The 25,990-nt window shown below is 42.3% G+C and overlaps 1 protein-coding gene across 1 annotated transcript in view; it reads left to right on the top strand.

Annotated features, from left to right (window-relative positions):
* The window catches only part of LOC120935721 (titin-like), a 433,372-nt gene that overhangs the window by 228,472 nt on the left and 178,910 nt on the right, over positions 1–25,990 (top strand). Inside the window, exons 20-22 of the mRNA XM_040347780.1 lie at positions 21,974–22,015; positions 22,230–22,280; positions 23,988–24,032. Of these exons, the coding sequence (XP_040203714.1) occupies positions 21,974–22,015; positions 22,230–22,280; positions 23,988–24,032 (138 nt within the window). The remainder of the gene's footprint in view (positions 1–21,973; positions 22,016–22,229; positions 22,281–23,987; positions 24,033–25,990) is intronic.

Raw genomic sequence — 25,990 nt, 5'->3', positions numbered from 1 at the left:
TTTGGGTCCCATAGACTTTAATGGAGTCCGTGTTTCAGCTTGGAACTTTTGCGATGTTTGAAAGTTCTGTCACAAACCAAACAGGGGGTCTTTACGCCCATCTCTAGCAGTCAAATGATGCACTGATAGTTCACCTGGTGCCATAACAACCTCAATGCATTTCACTCCTCACCAGGCTGTTTTGGAACCAAGTTTGTCATTTGGATGCAAAAAATTAGAAGTTGGCTTTTAAGGAGGGCTGTTCTCCCTTTCTTGCTTGGTATTATTAAATATTTAATCTCTCAATAGAAAAAATATTTGATTTCCAGTGTAGATATTGCCTTAAATTAAACATATACTCAGACAATAGACATTTAGTTATTTCCATATTCTTAACAAGCAGTAAAATAGCTTAAAGCGGTAGTAAATCCAAAACCCCAAACAATCATGTATTCATATTGCAGTTTACCAATCACTAGTTATGGTGGCTACATTAGCTTTGTTTTCTCTGTTTTAACCTGCTAATCTAAACAGTAACAGACTTCCTGTGCTAGGGTGTCCCCACTCTGAAAGAAGCTCAGCAGCTTTGTCAGTCTGGGGGTAGGGTAGTGTTAAATGTGCTCACAGATTTAAATACACAAATAAATTGAAGCCAAATTCCAGCTCACACTTTATAATCAATTACAGAAAACATTCCTTTTGGAAAAAAAAGTTTTACATGAATAAGTACAAGATGATCATTGTACGCACCCCTGTCAGTGGTACATGGTTTGTCCCATCCATTTAAACTGATACATCTGTAAGACAGCTTGTTCTTTTGAAAAAGAGCAGACTTACTGGCTGGATCACCAAATGAAAATATAAGAAAGAAAAAAAAAATCAAGGCAGCCATTACATCTAATAATTAGTAAGCTGCAATATAATAAATGTTTGCTTTTGGGTTGGATACTGCTTTAAAAATAAGCATCAATGACCTCTAAAGCTGTACATATTCTCAAGTAATGTATCCTCCTGGATCATCACATACACTATAAGGTCAGGTTTTAACTGGCTTTGAATAGCTTACAACACCTGCTGTTTGTTTACATTGGATGGCTGTCAAACCAGTAAGTGTCTTCTCCCATAGAAAATAAGCAGGAGAGCAGCTGTGATTTCAGTGCTTGTGGTGTAAACTTAGAAGATAATTTCTCCACAATGCCTATAGCTACAGTGGTCTGATAGGGTGTGTTTAAGGTTCTGTTACTGCTTGTCCAGAATATGTAAAATACTTGTGCATGATCTAGGTATAGATTCACTTTAAACATCAACAAATTACCCATGATGCTTATTTAACAATTGTAAGAACTAACCATGCTAACCAGTAGAATAAATTTGGGTATCTATACAATTATATATTTTCCAGTTTTGAGTAAAATGACAAAGCATAATTATGTCCAGGTTCCAATTGGGGAGGTTCACTCTTACCTTTAATCCTGATGCCTATTTTCATAAAGAGAAGGACAAGTTGTCACCGAAACTGAGTAGTGGGAAAATCTCCAAATTTCCTGACTCTTTCAGCAATGTTTCAGGAACACTAATTGTGGGGAACACAATGGAGGCACAGACAGCAAAAAAAAACCTGAGATCATTAGACACAATAGTAATTATCCGCAAGTACAAGTAATTTCATTACCTTCTAGTGCAACTTTGATGTTACTTGAAGTTATTAAAGTGGAGGTTCACCCAAAAACTTAATTTTTAACATTAGATTGAGGCTCGTTTTGTCAAGGGGAATCGGGTGTTTTTTTTTAAATCGAAGCAGTACTTACCGTTTTAGAGATAGATCTTCTCCGCCGCTTCCGGGTATGGGCTGCGGGACTGGGCGTTCCTATTTGATTGACAGGCTTCCGACAGGCTTCCAACGGTCGCATACATCGCGTCACGATTTTCCGAAAGTAGCCGAACGTCGGTGCGCAGGCGCCGTATAAGATCCGCACCGACGTTCGGCTTCTTTCGGCTACTCGTGACGCGATGTATGCGACCATCGGAAGCCTGTCGGAAGCCTGTCAATCAAATAGGAACGCCCAGTCTTAAAGATCATACCCGGAAGCGGCGGAGAAGATCTATCTCTAAAATGGTAAGTACTGCTTTGATTTAAAAAAAAACACCTGATTCCCCTTGACAAAATGAGCCTCAATCTAATGTTAAATTTTTTTTTCCGGATGAACTCCCGCTTTAATGTGTATCAAGAGATGTTTTCTTTATATGTGAGAGTCTCATTCATTTGTTTTCACTTGATAAAATACACTATGTCTGAGCCTTTAATTCTTCTTGAACAATATTAGGAGCACTGAGATGCAACAAAGGATGAACAAATTACATGTTGTCAATGGTTCAAAAACCATACTGTAGCTGCTGACTTTTAACATTAGAACACTTACCTGTCCTGGAGTCCAGCGATGTTGGCACCACAGCCAATGTTTACATTGGCTGGTCGGGTGCTGTCACCGCCATTGCTTGTAAAGTAAACCCGGCTGTGTAGTCTTTCGGCTTCACGGCAAGGTCCCTACTGCATATGCGCCAAGCACTCTGCGCTCTCTCGGCAGAAGGGGAGGGGGAGGAAGGGGCCGAGCTGCTGACATACTTTGCCATTGCCTGGTCTCCCGGAAGTGGAGACAGGTTACCTGTAAAAATAGGTACCTGATTCCTCCTGAAAGGTGCCAAATAGGGATGAGCCCGATGCTCAAGTCGAACGTAAATCAACTTTTTTTTAAGGGGAACCCCGTACCCCAAAAAAATAAAAATCACACCCCCTATGTGAATGGATATCGGGTACATTGTACCCCTACTAATTCACCCAAAAAAGTGTCAAAAAAACTAAGAGACAGTCTGAACAATTTCTTTATAAAAAAAAAGAAAGTGTCCTGTGAAATCCATCTTTAATTACAGCGCCAATGGTCTTGTAAAAACTCTGCCTCCAAGGGAGATGTCCTGCTGACTGCAGTTAGTTCACGATGACAGCTGTTATATAGCTGAGGACAGGGACACCTGGTGATGTAAACGGGTGACCCCATCCCCCTCTGATGTCATGTGACATTACATGATTTTAGAAGGAAGCAGGGTCACCCTGTTACGTCACCGGGTGACCAGCCCTTGCCTATATAACAGCTGTCAAAAGAAAAAAAACGTTTTTCCATTGGACGCTGTCATTAAAGATGGATGACTTTGCGGGACATTTTGTTTTTTAACCACTTAAGACCCGGACCTTTAGGCAGCTAAAGGACCCGGCCAGGTTTTGCGATTCAGCACTACGTCGCTTTAAGAGACAATTGCACGGTCATGCGACGTGGCTCCCAACCAAAATTGACGTCCTTTTTTTCCCACAAATAGAGCTTTCTTTTGGTGGTATTTGATCACCTTTGAGGTTTTTATTTTTTGCGCTGTAAACAAAAATAGAGCGACAATTTTGAAAAAAATGCAATATTTTTTACTTTTTGCTCTAATAAATATCCCCCAAAAATATATATATAAAAAAAATTCCTCAGTTTAGGCCGATACGTATTCTTCTACCTATTTTTGGTAAAAAAAAATTCGCAATAAGCGTTTATCAGTTGGTTTGCGCAAAATTTATAGCGTTTACAAAATAGGGGATAGTTTTCTTGCATTTTTATCAAAAACATTTTTTTACTACTAATGGCGGCGATCAGCGTTTTTTTTCGTGACTGTGACATTATGGCGGACACTTCGGACAATTTTGACACATTTTTGGGATCATTTTCACAGCAAAAAATGCATTTAAAATGCTTAGTTTACTGTGAAAATGACAATTGCAGTTTGGGAGTTAACCACTAGGGGTTATGTATGACCTAATATGTGTTTCTAACTGTAGGGGGTGTGGCTGTAGGTGTGACGTCATCGATTGTGTATCCCTATAAATGGGATCACACGATCGATGACGCCGCCACAGTGAAGAACGGGGAAGCTGTGTTTACACACAGCTCTCCCCATTCTTCAGCTCCGGGGACCGATCACGGGACTCCAGTGTCCCGTGGTCCCGGTCACGGAGCTTCGGACCGGGTCGCGGGCGCGTGCCCGCGACCTACGGCTGGGCACTAGCAGTGGACGTACCTGTACGTGCATGTGCCCAGCCATGCCATTCTGCCAACATAAATGTGCAGGAGGTGGTCCTTAAGCTGTTAAATAAATGAATTGTCAAAAACTGTCTCCTGTCATTTTTACTTTTTTGGCACTTTTTTTGGTGAATGAGTATGGGTACAATGTATCCAGATTCCGATAAGCCCCCCACCCACAGACCCCCTCAACCACCAGGCAAGTGTTGTGGGGAAGAGACCCTTTTCCCCAATGAAAATGGGGACAAGGTGTTTTGGGGGATACCCCAAAGCACCCTCCCCATGTTGAGGGCATGTGGCCTGGTACTGTTCAGGAGGGAGGCGATTTTTGAATATTTTTTTTCCCTTTAGAAATGCAATTTTGCTGTGGTACTGTTATGAAAATGAACGGGGGGGGGGGGGCGGATGTTCGGCTCATCCCTAGTGTTAAAATCCATGCCTCTTGCAGTGCATTTTTGCACATTCCTTAACCACCTCAATACCACTGTACATGCTGTATTTATACAAGCTCGTATTTAGGTGGTTATACAAGGATTATGGTTGAAGCTGCAACATTCTTTTCAGCCACTAATTCTCTTTGATGTAAAAGTGATCAACTAAACAGTCCCCCCGACGCTGCTTGTCTCCTTTTTCCACAGTTTATATTGGATGCACTGTGAAAAGTGGAAGGAACTGAAGTTCCTTCTCTTCTTTTGTGACATTGGAAACCTGAGTTAAGGATTTTTTTCAATTACGGTTCTGGTTTCCTTGTTTACCAGCTTGTAAAGCAACTGATCAAACCAATCTTGTTTTGGAGGCCAAATACCTAAGATTTCTCCAAAAAGAGGACCTGTTATGGCACATGCTGTTGTTCATCCCTTCTGATAGCAATAAAGTTGATAAAAAATAAAGGTACAATATATAATACAATTATTTTTAAAAAAGAGCCCCCCCCCCCATTCTCATGCACAAATGGATTGCACATGTAGGTCCTGCTGACATATGTAAATGATGATCACATCAAACATGTGAGGTATCCCATGAACATCAGAGTGAGAGCAATAATTCTAGCACCATATCTCCAGTGTAGTTCTAAACTGGTAACCTGTTAAGCCATCCCAAGGTGTACACAATTTTAAAGAATGACATGTTTGGCATATATTTACTCAGTGTAACATCATCTTTTATATTTTATAAAAAAAAATGGTATTATATTGCATTTGGGTTCACTAAAATTCAAAAAAGTATATTATTTTCTGAAAATTTGCAATTAATAAACCGTTGCACAAATATGTGACAAAACGTTCTAACATGGTCCTGCCTGGTGGTCAGATGAGTTTGGCAGCAAGTACACCAACTCCTTGATGCCTTTTTCCACTCAATTTCAGTTCTGTATCAACTTGAAACTTGCTCAATTACAAGCAAGAATGACTTTCTAACTCCCAGTTTGTTTTTATGAGCCACATGCTGACTGCGGCTAAGAAGGTTGTTGCCAAGGCCTGGCTATCACAGAGTATTTTCTTTTCAGATGTAAAATTAAGAATACATTGGACCCTGATAAACAAAAAGTTAATGGCTCACATACAGAAGTATGTGCCTAAATTCTGAGGAGTCTGTGACCCCTGGATTACAACATTCTGAGACACTGTGACCGCAGACTATTAGACCCCTAGTTCAACCTGTTGAATTGCATCACCACTGATCCGGATGCCCCCCACCCTAGTCTTACCATACCTTACAATACCTTATGAAAACTTAATAAAAACTATTTAACAAGAATGAAATTGCAACACCCACCAAGTTATCCTCCAGAGCCTCTGCTTAAAAAAATATATGATGTTTTGGGTTCTAAGTACATTTTCTAGCAAATATTAAAACTGGCCTGGTTTTGAAGAGAAATATCAAAACTGGCCTGGTTTTGAAGTGATTAGCATGCATCATTGTGCATGTTAAAGTGTCTTTTTTTGATGACAGTCCATTCTTTTTGGCTGAGCTGAGTTGCCAAAGCACCAACAAAATATACATTATCCTTTTTGTAACACAGCATATCACAACACAAGGCATGTACATTGTTGTCCTCTTCAGCATGAAGATTCAGGCTACTAACGTATATGTGCATTGGGATGCCTATAATAATGAATTGTTTGTACTACACAATGTGCATTACCGCATGTTATTTTTTGTGCAATGAGTTTTACCACAATGCATAGATCTAAAGGGGGCTTTGCACTAGTATTAACTGTTGGAGACAGTATACAGTATGTGTTGTAGAGCTATTTATAACTGTGCAGAACACCAACAAGAATAGATGGGTTCAGGTTTCTTGAACTACAGATAATCTTCTGACTCTGAAGCAGATATGTCCAAGATAGAACAAAGAAAGATTATCCTTATACAGCCCGGGCTCTATATATTATCAATAAAATATTTTAAGGTTTACTTCCGGATTTTGCATAAACCTTTTTTTTGTTGGGCCCTGTGCTTTACTGTCTTTTTTTACTATGAGATAAAATATGAGCCATTTGTCACAGAATTTGTTTTTTATTCCTTGACAGCATCATTATAATGAAATAAACACAGGCTGAAGCTTTATATACTGCCTACAGTTATTTCTATAGCTAATTTTCCAGTCCATTAAAATCTACTAGAGTGTACTCGTAAATGTCATTACACAGAAAATAGCTTACCACACTAGAAGGCTTTACTAAAGACAAAGTCCTAATTATTTTTAATTAAAGTAAAGTAACACAATGCATATGTAACTGCAGTAAGGGAATAAGGGCTTTTTTATGTTTTCATGTTGACCATAAAAAAGTAAGATCTAAGAAACAGATATATCAAGAAAAGGGAGCATCAAGTATCTCTAGACTAGAAAAACATTTTAGTCACAATCACAACCACTACTGATACCACTAATATAAATGACTATTAGTAATAATACAAATAATTAGTACAATGAGAAAAGGTCAAATAAAAAATAATAACAAATGTAGCCACTTACCACATCCCATGCCCCTAACAGTTGGGTGTGAAAAAAGACCTTTGTGTGATTAATCCTCCTTAGCCTGAAATAGCAGAACAAATATGAGCTATGCTAAATTTGAATATTACCAAAGAATAATGCCTTTGTTTTTTTTTATGGTAGTGTACAGTATATGTTCAATAACATGCAGGGCTTCTTAAATCTCTCTGTGGCTCCAGTGGTAAAATGTCAAGTTCCAATAAACTGTTGCACCAAAGTCAAATGGCCTGATCATAAACTTCCTTGGGTATTTTCCTTTATGTAGAGTAAACAAGCAGGTGAATAAAACCCTAAATTAGATTGAAAAGTATCCTGATGTCTTGATAGTAGAAGGAGGAAGCACAAACTACTGCTGTGAAATCTCACCACTCAAGTCTCATAGAGTTTAGCAGGGGATCCAGCCAACTGGAACACAGTCCAAACTGAAATTCCAACTTGGGTGCCATTCCCCTTTAACAAAGTGTTCATTCTCAACTGTATTTATCCAGGGTATGCTTATTTATAGTAGTATTATAATAACCTGCCTTAGGTGCAGCTGTTATTATAATCCTATTCTGGATTGTGTTACTTCCAATAATCCTTTTCCTTTTTTGCTTTGGGCTCAAATCCTTTGTGTATTGAAACATCTTTTAAGCACTTGTAGTTGTGGCTGCAAAGGTCAGTTTTAAAAGGGATTGTATATTGTCACAAATGTCTGTATTTTTAGTTCCTATTGACACCATATAAACAGTAGTATGCCGGTTAGTTCTTTATGATGATGGAATAGAAAGCTTAGATTTGACATTTTAGAATGTGGTAGGTTAGTTGGCTCCTGTATAAATTGGTTCTGGTATGTGTGAGTATAAATGTGAGTTAGGGACTGATGTGAATCTACTATATACTGTATATGTAAAGAGCTGCACAAATTGATGGTGCTATTTAAGTACCTGTAATAAATACATAAAATACAATGATGTACTTTACAAATGTGCTCCTAAAGTGCAGCCCATCTTTTATGAATCGGAAGGGTCACCATGTGGGTAGGAGCAGAGGCATACAACAGAGAGTGGCTAGAAATATCTGCTTTCCATTAATAATAATCCCCTAAGTGTTTACAAAACGTTTCATGTTTGTAGTCAGAGTCATCACCGAGGAATACGACATCCTAACTACCCCGGCCTGAGGTGTGCCATTGGCCTTGGACAGTACGCCTATAAGTGGGCATACCCCGAAGTGATAGTGAAGTGAAGAAATAAATGATGAAAAAAGACAAAATTGAAAAAAGGGGAATGGGTGGGTGGGTACCCAGAAATCCCACCGACGCCGGAGATTAGAGGGGAGGAGGGATAAATAGCCCTCTGACTCCTCCTACAAACACAGGCTAGCCTGTGGCTAGCCTTACCACTTGTAGTCAGAGTCATCACCGAGGAATACGACATCCTAACTACCCCGGCCTGAGGTGTGCCATTGGCCTTGGACAGTACGCCTATAAGTGGGCAAAAAGACCCGGAAATAGGTGTGATGAAAAGTGGAAGGGCATGAACCAGCTGTGCGGTAGGGAAGCACGCCCGGACAGTCTCAAAGAACGACTCCGATAGCATCCGTGACTACAGCAGAAACCAGCGTACTAAGAACCGATGATTAGAAGGAACCCCCCCATCCGTTGGCACTTGCACAACTGCCTAGAAACCAAACGACCGTCCCATGACTGATAGACTAAGCCTCCCTCCTGAAAGCACAGACATGGGCATGAATGCTGATGGCGAGAGGATACGTGGGGGAATGGAACAAGGGCCGACCTGAGGAGCCCTGTGAAATGCAAACACCATCCAATAGGACGCAAGACCAGTAGCCTTGTCAAACAGCCACAACCCCTGGCCTAACTATCTATACCTGTTAAGGGGACGTGAGAAGGAGAGATGCCAAAAATGGACAAACTGATAGAAGGGAAGGGGTATGAGAGCCGGCTACCCGAAAGATGAGTAGCTGATGTTGACGGATGAGGCCAACACGCAGTAGCGATATGCAACGATACACAGACAGAACCAGACATGGCATGACAAACTACCCAAGTGACTGAGACCCCCCACCTAGGAACAGGTTGGGAATTGGACAAGGAAGTCTGGACTAACAGACCTGCCCCAACGATTCGGCAACCTATGAACAAGAGAACAGCCCCAAAGATAACAGCCCAGACCCCTACCATGAGTAGAGAAGAAGTGACGACTTCATGAACGAGAACCCTGATAAAATTATCCTTGCAGGAAAGGCCAGAACACGCTCCATGCTGGTATGTGAAGTAACTGGGATGGAATAGGACACAAACTGAAACGTACCGCCTACCCTGCTGTGGCCGGAAAAGGAAACCCCTTGTTGACTTACCGCTCTGCTAAGTCAAGTACGGACCAACCCGAGTGACGGAGTACTACCATACTCTGAACCCCCACGTGGAGCAGCCAGGATGCACCAAAATGTGTCATCCCCGAACGTGCGGCACGCCCAACCCTAGGAAAACAGGAAGAAAAGACAACAGACAACAAAACATGAGACACCCCCCCCCTTCTGTACCTGCCTGGGCCAAAGACGTGAGCAGAAATGACCAGACCTCAGCGCGTGCATGACCTGACAGATCCCACCCAAGTCTATGTGATAAGTGTAAGCAGTAAGTGAGCCCGAGTAACCTGCCGCGCAGAGACAGGTAATTAAAAACGAAACACTCAGGGCCGATGTACCCACAGACCGCGGTGGGTAGATGTATAGGCGTAAGAATGAACGTGCACGTATGACGTATGGTATACAGGCGAGAAGATTGTGGTCAACAATCATTTAAAAACGAAACCTCAGCCCGTATGGACCTGTAGACGTGACAGATCCTGAGATGCGCACCCTGGCTAACTATACCCGGAAGAATGGTATGACAAGACAAAGAAAAACACATGAAGCTACAAGGCTGTTCGTGTGCCATGACTGCATAGCACCGACAAGCTATGTGACCGAACCACGCTGAAGTAGAACCCCAAAAAGAAACACAAGCCCCTCTCTGCCTACCCAAGCATGAAGACATGCAGTTGCCTGGAGGGACCCCAGCATGTGAATGAACCTGACGACCCCCCGGTGAAAAACTAGTGAGCACAAGTGACCTGCTGCGCAACAGAACACTGAGGACCCGTGTACCCACAGACCGTGGTGGGTAGTCCTGCAGGTGAAATGAAACGTAAGCATGGTAAGACGTGACGTGACAGGCGAGAAGATTGGGGTCAACCATCATCTATAAAATGATAACCTCAGCACAAAAGGACCTGTAGACGTGACAGATCCCGAGACGTGAGCCCTAGCCAGCTGGACCAGGAAGCAAACCTACGAAATATGATGAGACATGGCAACGAACGAAGATGAAACGGCTACCGGTATGAGCTGAACCTGCGCGACACCGACATACAGACAGACATGCCACGACAGAAACACGCCACGACAGAAACACGCCAAGACTAAGCTGCTGTGACAGAAATACTAACGCCAGAGCAGCGATAGCAAACGCTCTGTGACAGAACATGCTACGACCGAAACATGATGCTGACAGAACACGCTACGACAAAACACGCTACGACAAAACACGCTACGACAAAACACGCTACGACAAAACACGCTACGACAAAACACGCTACGACAAAAAACGCTGCTGACAGAACCGCTACGACAGCAACATACTGCTGACAGAACCGCTAAGATAGAAACATACTGCTGACAGACCCGCTATGACAGAAACATACTACTGACAGACCCGCTATGACAGAAACATACTACTGACAGACCCGCTATGACAGAAACATACTACTGACAGCCCTGCTATGACAGAAACATACTACTGACAGACCCGCTATGACAGAAACATACTACTGACAGCCCCGCTATGACAGAAACATACTACTGACAGCCCCGCTATGACAGAAACATACTACTGACAGACCCGCTATGACAGAAACATACTACTGACAGAACCGCTGAGACAGAAATGCTATGACAAACATACTGCTGACAGAACCGCTAAGACAGAAACATACTGCTGACAGAACCGCTAAGACAGAAACATACTGCTGACAGAACCGTTATGACAGAAACATACTACTGACAGAACAGCTATGACAGAAACATGCTATAACAGACCCGCTATGACCGAATCATACTGCTGACAGACCCGCTATGACAGAATCATACTGCTGACAGACCCGCTATGACAGAAACATGCTATGCCAGACCCGCTATGACAGAAACATACTGCTGACAGAACCGCTATGACAGAAACATACTGCTGACAGAACCGCTATGACAGAAACATACTGCTGACAGAACCGCTATGACAAAAACATACTGCTGACAGAACCGCTATGACAAAAACATACTGCTGACAGAACCGCTATGACAGAAACATACTGCTGACAGAACCGTTATGACAGAAACATACTGCTGACAGAACCGCTATGACAGAAACATACTGCTGACAATACCGCTATGACGGAAACATACTGCTGACAAAACCGCTATGCCATGAACGTGAGGCAAGAACATGCGATGACACCCCACCAACCGCCCCCCCCCCTCCCCCTGAACCGTGACCCCAAGAAGCCTGACTATCATGCAAGACCCCACCCCCACGGGGCCATGCCAGGGCACATCCGGCCCAAGCATGTGCTCCCTGAAATCCCTTTGGATTGATTATATTTAATTTTCTTGGGGTCCAGTGTACTCAACGTACACAGCTTGCAGAGGGCAGTAATATGAAGTGTGTACCAGACAGCACAGCATATGGTGTTCAGTAGTCAGGGACCAGGGCCCCTTACTCCACGATGGAAAGATGGATGGCGAGCGCCTTGGGAGCAGCAGCCCCACCCCCCCAAACCTGTGACACGGCGACCCCCCTCTCGGCTGCCTGCACGGGCACAGCAATAGTAGATGGACAGACGAGTGGGTGGCCCCCTTGCAAGGAGCAGGCCGATGCGTACCTGGAGACTGAGAAAACGGGGGGGGGGGGGGGGGGGGGACAGGCGGGCGACCTTCATGGAGCCCTGTACCACGTGGATGTCACCGTGAGTGCCCGGAGGAGTGGGAGGACAGACGGCCCTCCCTCTCACAGTATGCCCAGAGGATCGGGATGGTGCACAGAGGGACCCCCCACAGAGCGTGAGCCCGAGAGAAGAAGCGGGCGGCCCCCATGAAGCAAGTGCCTGGCTGAATGGGTGTACAGTCCCGTCCCCCCCCCCATGGTACCCGGCGCGAGTCCCGGGAGAGAACCGCCACAACTACAGCCATGGAGGAGTGGTGGTCATGCTGAGGATAGGGTGCAGACTGTGCGGCCCGCTGGGGATCCTGAGGAGAGCCCAATGGGTGGGTGGGCAGCGGACGCGCCCCCCCAGAATACCGCCTCTATGGCAGCCATCGCTACGGCAGCTGGATCAGAAGCTGGACCACGAGACACCTGCCGTAGCTGCTGCCACGCTCTGTATGAAACCGGAAGTGACGTGCGGTTCCCAGAAATCCCACCGACGCCGGAGATTAGAGGGGAGGAGGGATAAATAGCCCTCTGACTCCTCCTACAAACATAGGCTAGCCTGCGGCTAGCCTTACCACTTAGTGTTTGCAAGAGTGGGTAAACCTCAGAGAGATTTTACTGCTATTTGGGACAACAGTAGAAATATTTCTCCTCACTTCCTGCAATGGTGATGACATTTTAACTAGACACATATTGACAGTAAATCCTTAACAAAAACTGACAGAAAAAATGTTCAGTATTTTTTTGCTCAGCAGAGTAGTGAAAAACTAGTACCCCTGACACCTTTTTCAGTCTGTGTCCCTGTTGCACATTTTTTCTCTATTCCAGGGTTCTCCAAAATGTGGCCCGAGGGCCAGATGTGGTCCTTTGCTAGCCTTTATCCGGCCCTTGGGGCACAATTCTTCCCACTGACATGAGGCACTATTCCTCCCATTGACACCAACAATGGGGCACTATATTATCCACTGATACCAATGATGGGATACTATTCCTCCTACTAATAGGGGGAATATTCCTCTTCCTATTGACCACTAACCCTGAGGCCATATATGTTCTCACTGATGCCGGGCCCATGACTTTTTCTTCCCTTGCTAGCCTCAATCCGGCCCTCCTAAAGTCTGAAGGGCAATAAAGTGGCCCTTTGTTTGAAAAGTTTGGAGACCCCTGCTCTATTCCTCTCTGGCGATACAGTAGTCTCTTTGACAATGCATGAGGGGAAATTGCTCAGTGCACCAGGTGAAACAGAGGCTAATGCCGCGTACACACGATAATTTTTTGGGTTGTAAAAAACAACGTTTTTAAAAAATGTCATTTAAAACGATCGTGTGTGGGCTTCAGAGCATTTTTCGGGTTCTGAAAAACGACAAAAAAAAATTTGAACGTGCTCTATTTTTTTACAACGTTTTAAACAATGTCGTTTTTCGGGTTGTAAAAAATGATCGTGTGTACGCGGCATAAGAAAGCAGTAAAAATCAATCAGAGGTTCTAGCCCTTCCTCACTTAAAATCTACAAGATTTAATGGACACTTTAATCTGCAGGTGTTTTTGTAAAAGATATGGAACTGTGTGGGGAAGCATCTTGATTCAGATCAGCACCTGGAATCTTTCAGAAAATATTTTATCCCATAAAATCCAGTTATATTCTTTGGATGCTTATTGAGTTAAATACCTACCACCCCCACTTCTCTTCAACTACATTGCCCATTGTTTCCCCAATCAAAACAACTGTGCTCTGAGATGCAAAAGGGAGAAAATAAGGGCAGCAAAGGTAGAAGAGGAAGTAATGGACAGGGACAGGCTTAGTTTGCATCTTCATATGAACCATTCCCTCTACCTCAATCTGACGTACGTAGTAACAGGTTCTGTTTAGGTACTATAGGTGCTGTCTAAAGTGAATCATGGTGTGAGGGGTAAGTATATTGAGGGGACCAGTCACTTAACGAAGAGAGAGCTGGCTGCGGGCACCCCTCTACAGGAAGTCAACTGCCATGTGAGTGACCAAATAACACAGAACATTCAGAACACAGAAGATCAAATGTTGTGGGGGCAAAGTTCACACAAAAAATGATTCATGACATGGGAGCTAAGCACAACATTTTGTTAGATTTTGCTCCATTACTGGAGTTTAGCTTTAAAGTGTAATCCCAGGCTCTAGTTAATAAGCCTTAAACTGATCCCACCCCCTCTAACTTTTGCTCTAACTACCCTGAGTGCCCTGAGAATGGGTAAGTATAAGCATCCTAGTTAGTATAAGAGTAAGAAGGGGCGGGGGGGGGGGGTAAAAGCAGTTTTAGGCTTAGTTAGTTAGAGACTGGAATTCAAATTGAAGGATAGATGGTTAATAATTGGGAAATACTGATAACATAGCTCCCAACTGTCCCTCTTTTAGTTAGCTGGACAGTCTCATTTTTGGAATCCCTCTATCCCCCTTTCCTCCCCAGTTGACTACTTTGTATCTGTATCTTCAGTATCTGCTCTTTATGGCTATCAAAACAGAAAACAATTTTCCTTGTTAAAAAGGTTTATTGATTGCACAATAGAATAAAAGTACAGTTTTTACATGTACAAGGATATATAGACAAGCTTTTTGTTAAACAATAACAAATGTATATGTAGGTAACATAGCATGTTTTGGTTAGTGCTAAATTTCAACACATACATATAATTAACTGTTCTATGTTATTTTATCATGTTAGTACAAGTATTGTAACTATTAAAAAATAATAAAAGTAACCCTTTAAGAAATTGTACATGTGTAGGTCAAACATGTGTTAATATTGAGCTGATATATATAAACAAATATTATAAATTAACTCATAATAGAAAAAAAGGAGAATATGAAGAAAGGTAAGAGAAAGGGGGTAAAGAAAAGATTAGATATAGGGTAAGTTCACAAGGTCGCTTCATGTACCAGAGCGCGGTTCAGCACAGTAATTACCTGTATGAATAAAAGTGTGGTTTCTCAGTTCTGTTAATAAACAGTTACCATGGCTGAAGAACAGAATCATTAAAATGTGGGGGTAGGTGAGTTTTTATCCATGGGTTCCATATTTTCTTGAACTTCTGGATATGGTTACCTTTAATGGCAGCCATTTTGGCATGATACAGTGCAGAATTCATACTGTTCTTTGTTTCAGCCAATGCCAGTGTTAATGATTTCCATGCTTTTGCCATTGTTTGTTTAGCAGTGGTTGAAAGTTGAACAAAAAGCTTAAATTGGGAGAATGTTAACCACTTGAGGACCACCTAACGCCAATGTACGTTGGCAGAATGGCACGGCTGGGCACAAGCACGTACAGGTACGTTGCCCTTTCAGTGCCCAGCCGTGGGTCGCGCACGCACCGCCGCCAGATCGCTTGCGTTCCAGGTCCGAAGATCCGTGACCACGCCCGATCGCCGCCAGTGTCCCGCGATTGGGTCACAGGAGCTGAAGAACGGGGAGAGGTGAGTGTAAACAAACCTTCCCGTTCTTCTCTGTGGCTTGTCACTGATCGTCTGTTCCCTGTCATAGGGAAAGATGATCAGTGATGTCACACGTCCAGCCACGCCCCCTACAGTAAGAAACACAAATCAGGGCACACGTAACCCCTTAAGTGCCCCCTAGTGGTTAACCCCTTCACTGCCATTGTCATTTTCACAGTAATCAGTGCATTTTTATAGAGCTGTGAAAATGACAATGGTCCCAAAAATGTGTCAAAAGGCCCAAGGACACATAGGGTAGGGGGGTCGGAATCAAATAAGGGGGCCCCAGATTCCAATAAGCCCCCGCTCGCAGATTCTGACAACCAACGACCATAAACCATAAATCAACATGGGGACAAGGTGCTTTGGGGTGGGAGGACCCAGGCCCCCCTGCCCCAAAGCACCCACCACCCATGTTGAGGGCATGCGGCCTGGTATGGTTCAGGAATGGGGCGCGCTCGCTCATCCCCACTCTTTGTCCTGACCTGCCAAGATGTGTGCTCGGATAAGGGTCTGGTATGGATTTTAGGGGGATCCCCACATGATTCTTTAGGCGTAGGGGTTTCCCTCTAAATTCCATACCAGAACGAAGGGTCTGGTATGCTCTTAGAGGGGGAACCCATGATGTGTGTTTTTTAATAATTTACTGTGAAGTTCTTCCTAAAGATTCATACCATATACAGTGCCTGGTATTGTCGGGGATCAAAGTCGGTACCAGTGTGAACCCAGCCTAACTCATTGAAGTAGAGTTAAGCTGGCCATCCACAGCTCAAATGTTCAGGAATTTGAGCCCCTGTCAGCACAACCTGGCTGAGCAAATGTCCATTTTAAATTCAAAGGAGCCAGGTGGAAAATTGCTGACCAGATCACTGTTTGGGTTTTCAGGAAAACGTGGGTACTGTGGCTGTGTGAATACAATTAAAATCAGCATAGATTCCTCCATCCATGCTATACTGTATAGTGTGAATGGTGGAATTTACTGATTTATCTCATTCAGCCTTTTGGATTTAATGAGAGAAATCCTGTATAGTTAGACTTACTTTCTTAAAGCTGAAGATGTATTGATGTCATCACTTTTTTCACAGAAAAAAAAGATTATATTTTAGTTTAATCCTAAGGCATACACATCCTCATATGTAATTGGTCTCAGTTTTAGGACGCTACTGCTATAATCGACTATATTTTCGGGGGGTGTATAATTTCATTGGCTTAATCATCCACACAAATATCTTGAAATGGAAAAAGTATTTAGGAAATTAACATAAGTAATTTTTTAATTACAATATACTGTTTACTATACTGTGTTATCGTTTCTTTTATATTTCTAATGAGAATGCAAATCCTTTTTTTTAGAACCAATAAAAGAAAAGGAAGAAGAATATGTGGTTGTGATTCCTCCAGGTAACTTCACCAGCTGATTTTTTTTGTCTGTGTTCTTTTGAGGAGATTTTCTTTTATGTCTTGATGTGTCTTTGGGACGGGAAGTGAGAGGAAATATGTCCAAAAGAAATGATACTTCCCTACTTAGTCATTTGTTACTTAAACAGATGCCTCCTTTTAAATATTTAGCCCCACTTCCTGCTCTGTTGATAATTCTATCATTTTGTTTTTCACATCATCATTGGGACAAAAAGAGAGGGTGAAATAATTCATCTGGGTCCTAAAAAACATATAAAAAGCAACATTTTTATATTACCATGACCTAGTAGATATTTGGTGGGAGTTAAACTATTCAGTGTTTTGGACTATTTGAAATGTACCTTGTTGTTGAGCTGGCCCATACCTTGGCACTTAAATGACTGCCTTCTTAGCAACCCTTCTGTATATTTTGACATTGAGCAACAAGTTCAAAACTGTTTTGCACAAAATTACCCTGTTGACACCTCCCTTGACTAATTGGATGGCTCTTAAGGCCAAAGGATATCTCATCTAAATGGCGGCTTGCTTAAAAAAAATCCTCAAAATCACTTAAACATCATAAAGAATGCCAGCTGGCTGATTTACTATCTAAACATAAACAAAACTTGGACTTAGATCTTAGAGATAAAATCAACATTCTCTGGCTGGAACTGAACTTGTGCTTAATGACAAAAGCGGAAAAAAGGTCCAAAGCTGTGCAAAACTTTATACTCAAGAAGACTATCCTGGGACACTGCTGGCCAATTAAGCTAATCCCTGACGTTCTCATATTCTGAAAAAAAGCCTTTCTTGGCCTTTTCTTTTTCATATTTCATGGCAATGGAATTTTGGACCTATAGTAAGTCCTTTCCTTGGGGCTCTATTTTCGACTCATATGCCAAAATCATCAAAATCATTGCCTATGGATACAACTCAGAGGTCATAAATACAAGAACAGGTACTAGGCAGAGTTGCCCTCTCTCCCCACTGTTATTCATTATCATGATCAAAGCATTGGCTATAGTTGCAATATCGAACCTAGATTTTCAAGGTATCGCTGGTGGTGCTAAAATTCCCAAATACTTAAAATTCACAGACAATCTATTAATGTTTATTACGGAACTGGTGGTATGCCTTCCTAACCTATTCAAAACTTTGTCCTAGTTTGAGATAATTTCTTGTCTGAGAGTAAATCAAACTAAATTGGAGGCACTTAAAGCGGAGGTTCACCCTAAAAACATTTTTCTAACATTACATTGTGCTCACTTCCAACATTGACAGTATGCTGATTTTTGTTTTGTTTTGCTGTACATACTGTCGTATAGCTATTTTCCCCCCTGGCTTCCGGGTAGTGGCTCCTGCGGGAGTGTGCATTCCTATGCAGAGGCTAAGTGATTGACGTGATGACAAAAAAACCCTGGCGCATAAGGCGCGTCACAAGTTTCTGAAAGAAGCCGAACTGCGAGTCGGCTCTATACGTCGCTATACGGCGCCTGCGCACTGACATTCGGCTTCTTTCGGAAACTGGTGACGCGCCTTATGCGCCGGGGGAAAGTTTTTCTCATCACGTCAATCACTTAGCCTCTGCATAGGAATGCCCACTCCTGCGGGAGCCACTACCCGGAAGCCGGGGGGGGGGGGAATAGCTATACGACGGTATATACAGCAAAAAAAAATTAAAATCAGCATACTGTCAATGTTGGAAGTGAGCACAATGTAATGTTAGAAAAATGTTTTTAGGGTGAACCTCCGCTTTAATGTAAACTTCCTGCTCCACTCCTAACCTAAGTCAAAGCTTATTTTCCTTTCAAATGGTGTGCTCACTCGCTTCCATACCTTGGGGTAAAACTTACTCTGGACATCTCTATGCTACATCAAGCTAATTATGCTCCTTTATATTTTTCTATGGAAACTGCATTCATACACTCTTTTCTGGGTGGGTAATGTAATAGCTCTTAAAAAGACTGCCTTTCCTAGACTGGACCTTGTATATCCCCAAATCTAGAGGGGGTTAGGGGGTTCCCCAACTCCAGAGGTACTAAAAAGCAGCCCAGATAATACAATTAATTCAAATATTTTCTTCGACATGCAGACCCGACTGAATCATGCTAGATGCTCAGTCGGGCGCTCCACACACAATCGACCTCCTGCTATGGCTTCCTTATAAGAATAGTAGAGCCATCTGATTTCAACACTATCACACTCCCTCCGGCTCTGGGACGTGACTTGTAAAACTAACCTTCTATGGGTCCCCACATATGCCTGTAGCTTCCCTTTTTAATAATGCACTTTTCCCCCTGGGTCAGTCCAAAAATTGAGAGTGTTTGGAACCCCTAGATTAGATATTTACAGTCACCAATATAAACAGGAGGAACTGAGGAAGCCAAGTGGGGTGGGTCGAAGGGAGCACTTTTCTCTTGTTTCCTTCTCTCTTTCTCTCTATCTTTTTTTGTACTCTTTCTCTGTTCCTACCTGTTCCCACACTACATGCAGGACCAGTTAGCTCTCTGATTGTAAGCCACTCTAAACCATTATTGAGAGTTTTTGGTCTCTTAGACACGCCAGGTTTTATCATATACACTGTAGCCGCACCTGGCTTTCCACTATATTTTGTTCTTGTTGTGGTGCCCACCCGGACTCCATATACCCTTGTACCACTCTCCTTCCCCCTCCCCTCCCCCACCTCCGCACCAAGGCGTCCAAATTATACACCCAACAGTTAAAGTGCTCATGCAGATTGATCTCTGTATAGAGCTTATAATTGTTAAATATTGTATATTGTGCTTAGGTCCTGGCAATCATTTATGTACAATGCTTTTGATTTCTGGAAACCATGTGGATGTTATTTCACTTTCATGCACCTTTTTTCATATTAGTACTTTATTTAAAAACACAATAAATACTATTGAAACAGAAGATCGTATAAAATGCAATAAACATATGTTCTAACCATTCCCACTTTATCCAAAACTAAAAAGAAGGCTTTGCCTTTAAAAATAATTGTATATCCTTTATATTTCAGAACAGTGCCATGTTATACTGTACACATGAGGATGTCAGCACAGCACACAATGGCATTTAAAACAGGGAGAGGGTCAGGGTTTGCCAAAACAATCTTCAATTGATCTGAAAATAGGCCCCGCTTGGGGCCACGCATTCCATCAAAGCAGCGGCGACATCACTTCTGGCTTCTCACTGGTACAGAGAAATTAAGAAAGTGATGTTGCGGCAAGGGATTGGCACCTACAGCGGTGCCAATCAACAAAACACAGCAAGACGAATGACACTATGGGAGTATAGAGGCGCACTGCATTGCGCCACAAAGCATCAGAAAACCCTGCAAATTAAGCATCTTGCCTGCAATCACGTGATTGCATTAGTGTCATGCTACCCAAAGTGAACTGTGTCAGGCGCCCAAACACAGGGCACTTAAAGGACCTTTTTTTTCTTAAATGGCCTTTTTTTGTGACTAGCTTGAGCGGGCCACCACTGTGTGTCAGAAAAAGAGAATGGGGGGTGAGCACTACCCTAGGGAATGAGTACCAATGCAGTGATACAGTGGCCATATTTGGGCAGTGATGTCATATATAGAAGTGGCAGAAATACACACATACATGGTTTTTAGCTCCCACTGAACAGGGGACCAGGGTTGAGCCTTCATCAGAACGCTCAAACAGCCAGAGTTCAGCCCATACCTACATTTGGACTGAACCAACAGCTCATCCCTAGTGACATTGTCACCAGTACAGGAAAAGAAGGTAAGTTTCCCCAATAGGGACACAATATAAGCAAAATATAAACAGGTTAAACTTCAACTTTAAATATTGTCAATATTGGGGTTGGTTTACTAAATCTGAGCCCCCCTTTTTCTTACCTGAACCCGATCGTTCCAGCAACAAGCACGAGCCCAGCAGCTACAGACACTATCTCGGGTCCTCAATGGATAGATTAATAATAGCAGGAGCCATTGGCTTCTGCTGCTGTTAATCAAATTCAGTAACACAGGAGCCGGGGGCGGGGCTGAGTTCTGCTGTCTGTGTCAATGGACGCAGCAGCAGGACTCGGGAGCGCGCCTGAATGGGTACCCACATGGAAATCAACCCTCGTTTGGGGCACTTGTCGAAGCAGAGGAGCCAAGAGCACCGCTGGGGGACCCCAAAATAGGATGATTAGAGCCGCTCTGTGCCAAACCCTGGCACAGAGCAGGTAAGTATGACATGTTTCTTATTTAAAAAAAAAAAAAAAAAAAACCTTTAGCCCTGGTTCACACTGGTGCGATTTGACATGTCAAATTGCATGTCAAATCAGCGGAATTTGCTGGCAATTGCAGGCAATGGCACATCCTAATCGGTGTGATGCTGCATCGGTGGCGCTATACTAATTTCAAAAAGTAGTTTTTGTACTATTTTTTGTGATTTCGGACTGCAATTTACGTTGACATATGTCTCTGTAATCGCAGCCGAAATCGGGCCTGACAGAGAGGGAGTGAAATCATGCGAATTCAGCTGAACTCGCACGGCTTCAGCTGAACCTGGGCTTACAATCACTTTAAGTGAACAAGCTTAAGTTATAAACTGATTGGCTACCATGCACAGTTGCACCAAATTTTGCACTCTCCAGTTTTAGTAAATCCAAGCCATTGCATTGTGAACCCAGTCCTGGGTTTTATCTCTTCAATCTATGACATTTTGCACAATACTATTTACTACAGGCATACCTCACTTTTAAGTACACAATGGGGATTATTTACTATCGCTGAAAAGTGCAAAATCAGGCTCAATTCTGCATAGAAACCAATGAGCTTCTAACCCCAGCTTGTTCAATTAAGCTTGGCAATAAAACCTGGAAGCTCATTGGTTTCTATGCAGAAGGGAGCCTGATTTTGCGCTTCCCAGCTTTAGTAAATAAACACCATTGTGTATTTAAAAGTGGGGTATGCCTGTATATGAGTTTTGTAGCTAAGCTTAATACTGTATTTGTTTGTTTTTTTTGTTTCAGAGCCAGAAAAAGAAGACATGGTGGTCTTACCAATCCCAACAGGTATTAATATTTATCCTAATCTTGAATTGATGCCCCTGGAAATCATTATCACTTAACTTCCATCAGAAAAATATATATATGCATACACATATAATTCATCATTTTAAGATTATCCTTAAACTGATGGTCTGGAAAATCATTATCATTTAATTTCTCTCAAAAATGTGTAAATGCATACATATGTAATACAGCGTATATAAAATTCTTCTTTTAGTTGCTGAACCTGTCAAAGAAGAACTAAAAGTAGCAGCTCCAGTTGTAACAGGTATATATGAAAAATATTGTTATATTTATTTCAAAAGGCTATATTTGGTCTTTGGCTATATGATGTCAGTTTACATTTTTCAGGTTACGAACTTGAATAGAATGTTTAAAATTAGCATTAACAAGCGCTCTCCTTGTTTCAGCAATTCGTTATGTCTTTTGTTACTAAAGATGCCACAATTTTCTTCAAGAAGTGTCCTAGGAATCCTGTATTAAATAGTCTACACTAATCCAACCTTGTGCAGGAATTTTGAGTATAGCCTAAACAGAAACAGATTAATAGTCGTTATGTGTGTACCATCATCCGGGAAAGTATGAAACAACAAAGGAGATGGGGAAAAGAGGGAACAAGGGACAGTGGCTGAAGCTGACCCCAAAACATTCCCTCCCCCTAAAAATTAAGGACTGTCTTGGTACGATAACATTGACATGCATGTAGGGTAAAAGGAAGATTTATTACATGTAAAAAAATATACAATTGATACATAATTAAAATTGAAAAAACAGAAGCCTGGAGTGGCTCTAGGCAATTTCTGTAATTGCAGACATATGGCATGGTCTAAGTCTCAACTAGTTTTGTGGTATAACCACTTCTTCAGGACAACCACTCTATAAAACAAACAATACAGTAAAAACAAAGAAAATTGGTATGACAAAAAATACAGCGGGGGGGGGGAGAGGGAACAAGGGACAGTGGCTGGGGGGGAAGAAGGGAGGGAAAGGGAAAAAGGAAGGGGGAGGGAAGGAAGGGGGAGGGGGGGACAGGGCGGGAACTGAGGTGGTAAGGGAAAGGGGGGGAAAGGGGGAGGGGATGGGGGGAGAAGAAAGAAGGAGGAGGGAGGGGGATGAGAAGGGGAGGAAGGAAAGAGAAAGCACCTGACACCTAAAATAAATGACGCCAATTAAAGTAGCAATGCGACCACAATTGACTCACCAAATGGTAAAAATAATGAAGATACCAAGCCATATGATGGTTGATGATATTGCGTGGGCAGAGACACAGTGAAGGTAGGGCACTTCCACTTTAAACTGCTAACATACATACAGTGGGTAAAAAGTATGTATAGATCTGGCAGACCAAGTAGCTGCCCAGACCAGATTGTTCCCTCTTTTCCCCATCTCCTTTGTTGTTTCATACTAATACAACCTTCCCTTTTCCCATATCTGACATCACCAGGGTGTCTAACTGCTGCCCATGAAGCATACAGGGCTCTGTAAGAATTTTCATTGAACTGGAATCAGGGCTGGGATGAGAGTGGACAACTGTGGTTGTAGACAGGGTTTTCTTTGCCTGTACTGAGCATTGGAATCAGGGTCCGGGAGGGAGGGATAGGATGGGAAGCTGCTCCAGGTTCAGTGTGTTCCTGTGGAGGGGGAGATGGCTCCTCTTTATCACATGTGCCAAGGTAGCAATGTCTGACATTTTTGTTTTAAGTTAACCAGCAACCTGAGGGAGCAGTAAATAAATTGCTACAGCTAGGATAGCATTAGTTATTAGTAATTTCAAACATTTATGTTAGCAGTCTGATTATTTTTTTTATATATATATATAATAGTGTCTCTGTAAACAAGTAACAACTGTTAAAGGTATAAATGATTGTTTAGAAATTTCTGTTAAGGAAATGATAGATCTTTACTGTTGCGCTGTCATACTCATAAAATATTTTTGGTTTCAGTCACTGACAGAATATCCTTTTTTTTTTTTAAGACACTGAAAAAGAAGATGAAAAGCAGGTTACCCCCATAACAGCAGGTACATGCATTATACTATTGTTCAGCATTCAGTCACAATTGTTTTTGTGTTTCAGTCTAGATTTCAACCTAGTTCAACACATTCCTAAAGCCAAATTCCGATACAGATAAAAAAAAATACAACTAGCTATTTAGTAAAGAAGAAATTTAGGCTCACCTGTTTCCGTCAAACTTGCTACAAAGCCTGGTGCTTTGTCGATGAATATATTGCTCTGTACATTTCTCCCCTCCCCCTGAGACATGGTGATCGGCTGCATCCAATCAAAGCCCAGAGTCATGTGTTGACAACACAGGATTCCATACAGAAGGAACAATCTCTCTGTTTCTTATCCCTACAAACCATGAATAAGGCTTGGTTCACACTACTGTGACCTGAAAGTCACGTGATTTATGGTATGACTTTGCCAGGTATCTTCCTAGCGATATCCAGGCAACTTGATGAGTACTACTTTAATGTGACTTTAAAGCGACTTTCAGGGAATGCCTGTGTAATCTTCCTGTAATGTTGAAACCAAATCACATCAATATAGTTGAGGACCCAACTTGGAGAGGACTTCCAAGTCTATGAGCACAAGTCAGTTGAAGTCACCTTAAAGTAGTACAGGAACCTTTTCTAAAGTCGGAGCGACTTCAGTAGTGCTAAAAAGGACAACTCTCATTGACTAACATGGGATTTCACATGTCATGCAACTTCAGGTCTTACAAGCTGGATCCCAAGTAGCAGCAGTGTGAATCAACCCTAAGGAACAGAGAGCACTTTAGTAAAAATAAGCACACATTACACATTGATAGGCACATAATTAACCCCTTGATTACCTGAGATATTAACCCTTTGCCAGCCAGTTTCATTAGTACAGTGGCAGTGTATAGTATTAGCACTGATCACTATATTTGTGTCACTGGTGATGTCAGTGGCAGTTAGTCAGTTCCCACTCAGTGTCAATTAGTATAAGATTTCCCACAGCACTATCGCAGTCCCATTTTAAGTCACTGATCACCACCATTAGTAGAATAACAAAAATCCAGTATACCTAGTTTGTAGACTTTCATGCAAACCAATCAATATACACTTTTTGAGATTTTTTTTACCAATGTAGCAGAATGCATTTTGGCCTAAATTTATGAAAGAAAAAAAGAAATAGTTCAGCTTTTAACACTTGTAAAAGACTTTAAATATTTTGAATTCTGGGTCAAAGGGTTACCAATTTCAGGCTGAATGATAGCTAACAACTGGCTGACTACACAAAAATGTAATTTAACTTTGTTCATGAAATTGTCAAACAGCAAAATTAAATACTGTATTTTCCAGCGTATAAGACGACTTTTTAACCCCTGAATTTTTTCTTAAAAGTTGGGGGTCATCTTATACGCCGGTAACCTAACCGTGGCCGTCCATTTTCAAAAGCCACACCTCCTCCTTCTGCTGTTCCGTGATAGGCAGAACACACAGCTTCCCAGGAGACACTGTGTTCAGCGTTCCACCTATCACGGATGCACTCTCGTCCTCAGACGAGATTTATTAACGGGACAGTGAGGCATGTATCAACGGGACAGTGAGGCATGTATCAACGGCACAGTGAGGCATGTATCATTGGCACAGTGAGGCATGTAACAATGGCACAGTGAGGCATGTAACAATGGCACAGTGAGGCATGTAACAATGGCACAGTGAGGCATGTAACAATGGCACAGTGAGGCATGTAACGGTGGCACAGAGAGGCATGTAATGGCGGCACAGTCTGCATGTAATGGCACAGTGAGGTGAGGCGAGGCATGACTAGTAGGAAGGGGGTCGTCTTATACGGTGAGTATATACCAAAACCAACATTTTAGCTGGAAAAATAGGGGGTCGTCTTATACGCCCAGTCGCCTTATAGGCAGGCAAATATGGTAATCAAAGGACATCAGGCAGAGTGAATGGAAAGAAAACAACTTTAGTTTACATCAATTATGTTTTCA

The sequence above is a fragment of the Rana temporaria genome, chromosome 4 (genome assembly GCF_905171775.1).
Source record: "Rana temporaria chromosome 4, aRanTem1.1, whole genome shotgun sequence".
Classification (NCBI taxonomy): Eukaryota; Metazoa; Chordata; class Amphibia; order Anura; family Ranidae; genus Rana; species Rana temporaria.
Note: the sequence above shows the minus strand (reverse complement) of the source record. Positions and strands in the feature narration are given on the sequence as shown.